The following is a 3,434-nucleotide window of genomic DNA, read 5'->3' as shown; positions in this document are numbered from 1 at the left end:
TGTTTAGAGCCGTATGTAGGAATCTTGTTTTTGTTTTATGTACCTAGGCACAAATCGAAAATGGGAGACCTACATATAACTCCTTGTTTTTTGACCTACTTTATGCGTAAGAGTTATGTCTAGAATTACTATGAGTTTATAGATTTGAGTCTTACAGTATATGATTGTTGTTGTCTAAATGAGATATGTCGCCTAGGACACGAGCTAGTGGTAAAGATGCGACAGAGCACGAGGCTCCCGTGGAGACTACTAATAGACCACATACACCTACTACTAGAGACCATGCTAGACGTGAAAAGGCTGCCAGTTCGGGGAAGATAGACAGCCCTGCTTGTAGCTCCCCTGCTTGCTTTTGTTGTTGTTGGTGTTGCTTGATGCTAGTGCTTTTATTCATTCCCCTCATAACTTAGTTATAATACTAAATATTTGCGCAAACTTAAAAGTACGATTTAAATTGAAAATTGTTGCAACATAGCTTAGAAAAAAGTCTCAATAAGCTTTTGCAGAACTTGCTTATTCTTGCTTACAATATCAATTCTATAGCGGATAATAAAAGATAAAAGGTAACTAAAATTTGTTTAACACAGTTTACTCACTAGGCAAAGGATGGTAAGGAATGGGAATTAAGAAGAGATCATTCTTTCTTCTTACAGATAGGCCAAAACATTCAGTCATGTCCAAGTCTTCACATTTGCTTCCATTTGGGAGCATCCAATCAAAATGGTATAGCAATTGTGCAAGGGGTAGCTCAATGTTGGGGAGTGCAAATGATATGCCTGGACATATCCTCCTCCCAGCACCGAATGGAATATATTCGAAATTTGTTCCCCTAAAATCAATAGAACCGTCCAAGAACCTATCTGGGTTAAATTTTTCAGCATCTTTCCAATACCAAGAATCTCTTCCTATGGCCCATGCATTAACAATGACTTTAGTCTTTGCAAGTATATCATATCCACTGATTACACACTTTTCATCACACTCTCTTGGTACTAGAAGAGGTGCAGCAGGATGTAACCTCAAGGTTTCTTTAACTATTAATCTCAAGAATTTCAATTCATGAATACCAGCTTCATCCACGTTACCTTTTCTATCAAAAACCTGTCTCACCTCGGCTTGTGCTTGTTTCATCACCTTTGGATTTTTTAGCATTTCTGACATTGCCCACTCCATTGTTGTTGATGATGTCTCACTCCCAGCCGCCAGAATGTCCTACAAGATGATACATTATCATTAGTTTTTTGCTGTTTATGTTTTCACGAATTTTATATAAACATATTGTAATTTTCTGATAGAAACTTAATTTGAGTTTGAATGGACAGATTGTCAACTTCGCTTCATTGTGCACACAATTTTTTATAAGCCAAAAGTATTTCATTAAAGATGGGTTACTTTAATTCCGTAACCCTTCAAAAGTTTACATGTCAGCCTGTAAAACTGTACAAATCACCCTTGTCACCATGGGCTCCGCACTATAAACCTATATTCTTCCTTCAAGAAAACAAACGCCACAACCCTAATCAAGCCCATATACAGCCGCACTCATCAGCTCAGAGCATTGCAAAAACATGTTAAGCTCATTGTCCATACAATTCAAAAGATGATTTTACTTCAGTCCATATAGGTAATTGTTCTGAGTGGTGCATCACCGTTAATTTATATACTATAAAAGATAATTCAACAAAAATAAATAAACATTTCAAGTCATCGAATTTGTTTTTAGATAGCTTTTCAAAAAGCAAAAAAAGGTTTGTTCTTAGAAAGCTTATGGCTACTAAAGAAGTTATGATAGAAGTTGATCTGTAGATACATGAGAGAAAATGATACTAACCAAGATAATTGCTTTTATTTTGTCATTCGTCAGAGGAATTTCAAGGTCAGAACTCTGTTGAAGTTTAAGAAGAACATCAAGAAGATCTTCCTCTCCTTGTTGCTTGCCCGTTTCTGATGTACTGTTTGTTTTCTCTTTGTGCTCGTTAACTATGTCTTCAAGTATCCGATCAGAAGCCCGTTGCAATTTCTCAAGTTTAAGCCTTACGCCACTGATCAGTTTAAGCAGCTCATTAGAAGGATACATATCAGCTAAGCAGAAACCACCTGCGAGCTTTGTAGTTTCTGTTATGATCCTTATGAATTCTTCTTGGCCTTTGCTTTTCTTGCCAAAGGCTGCCCTTGATGTTATCCCATATATCATTGAGAAAATTTTCTCGCTGAGATTAATTGGGGATCCTTCATTCAAAGATATGGTTTTGATGAGAGCAGAAACTTCTTCTTCCCTGATGAATTGAAATGACTGAACGCGACTTGGACTCAAAAGCTCCATCGTGCTGATTTTCCTCAACTGTTTCCAATAGTTTCCATAGGGTGAAAATATAATGCCTACAGAATCATATGACATTATCCTAGAAGCAAGAAGATAAGGCCTTTGAGCAAAGGTGGTTGCGTGGTCTTTCAAAACCTCTTTTGCAATTTCCGGAGAAGATATTACAATGCTGGGAACTTCACCAAGTTGTAGATGCATCAAAGGTCCATGTTTCTTGGCCAAATCTCTGAGGGTGTGATGGGGCAGAGAGCTTATGAGCTGATGCAGGTTACCTATGAAAGGAAGTTTTCGTGGTCCTGGAGGAAGCCTTGCTGGGGGGTTGTTGGCTTTCGATCTTTTCAGAACTTTTAGTACCATGAACACGAAAAGAGAGGTGAGGAGTAGGGCGGTGAAGGAAGGAAATTGAAGCTCCATGATGCTCAAGGAAAACAGAAGAAATGCCACTTTTTTTTTCACCCCCCTTGGAAAGAAAGACAAAGATGTAAGTTTCTCTCTCCTTAGCTAGCTAGAGAAAAGGCCTTCTCTTAGTAGCTCTGAATTATAATATTTATGTGGATACCATTTATATTTATAGCTAAATGATGGATATAATATATATTTAGTTTTTAAGTATATATTTATTATGTTTATTATACCATTTACTCTTTGTAGAATTATATAATTATCTAAATATTTAATATTTAAGTAAGTTTTTAATAAATTTGTTATAAATTGAGTTTAATATATGTTTATTTTCAATATAACTTCTCATGTACAAAGCACTATACGGACGTCAGTTTCATGGAAAGAACAAAGATTTCAAATATAACCAAACTTGCAGCGTACAAGTCGGAGACAAGAGGAATCTGAAATGCTTCTTCAAAATGCATTGTATCAGCTATGTTCATGCAATGGCTCGTCTTCACTAGCTTTCCAGCTCACTATCAAATTATTTTAAAAATATGAATCCTTGGGATTCCTTTTCACACGTTGATGCCAGCCAAGTTGCTGCTGCAGGAGATCTGTCGACATTGTTTCATGTAATAAGAAAAAGCAACAATTAATCGTTTGCACGTGTGCATAGGCATAGATTATTCGTTTCCATTATCAGTAAAGGTTTTTTTTTTTTTTT

At 36.4% G+C, this 3,434-nt stretch overlaps 1 protein-coding gene across 1 annotated transcript; it reads right to left on the bottom strand.

Annotated features, from left to right (window-relative positions):
* Window positions 1-496: 496 nt before the first annotated feature.
* LOC18594727 (ibogamine 10-hydroxylase-like) lies at window positions 497-2,763 on the bottom strand. The gene is made up of 2 exons (XM_007022355.3): window positions 1,832-2,763; window positions 497-1,212 (listed from the first exon to the last, which is right to left on the bottom strand). The coding sequence occupies exons 1-2, from the start codon at window positions 2,735-2,737 to the stop codon at window positions 589-591; spliced, it is 1,530 nt and encodes a 509-aa protein (XP_007022417.3). The 5' UTR covers window positions 2,738-2,763; the 3' UTR covers window positions 497-588.
* Between the last annotated feature and the right edge of the window lie 671 nt (window positions 2,764-3,434).

The sequence above is a fragment of the Theobroma cacao genome, chromosome 7 (genome assembly GCF_053813885.1).
Source record: "Theobroma cacao isolate CCN51 chromosome 7, ASM5381388v1, whole genome shotgun sequence".
Lineage (NCBI taxonomy): Eukaryota > Viridiplantae > Streptophyta > Magnoliopsida > Malvales > Malvaceae > Theobroma > Theobroma cacao.
Note: the sequence above shows the minus strand (reverse complement) of the source record. Positions and strands in the feature narration are given on the sequence as shown.

Excerpts from the sequence above, each read along its gene's own strand:
- LOC18594727 (XM_007022355.3), bottom strand. The coding sequence starts at position 2,737 with ATGGAGCTTCAATTTCCTTCCTTCACCGCCCTACTCCTCACCTCTCTT. Across the intron at positions 1,213-1,831 it reads AAATAAAAGCAATTATCTTG|GACATTCTGGCGGCTGGGAG; the intron begins GTTAGTATCATT and ends ATCATCTTGTAG.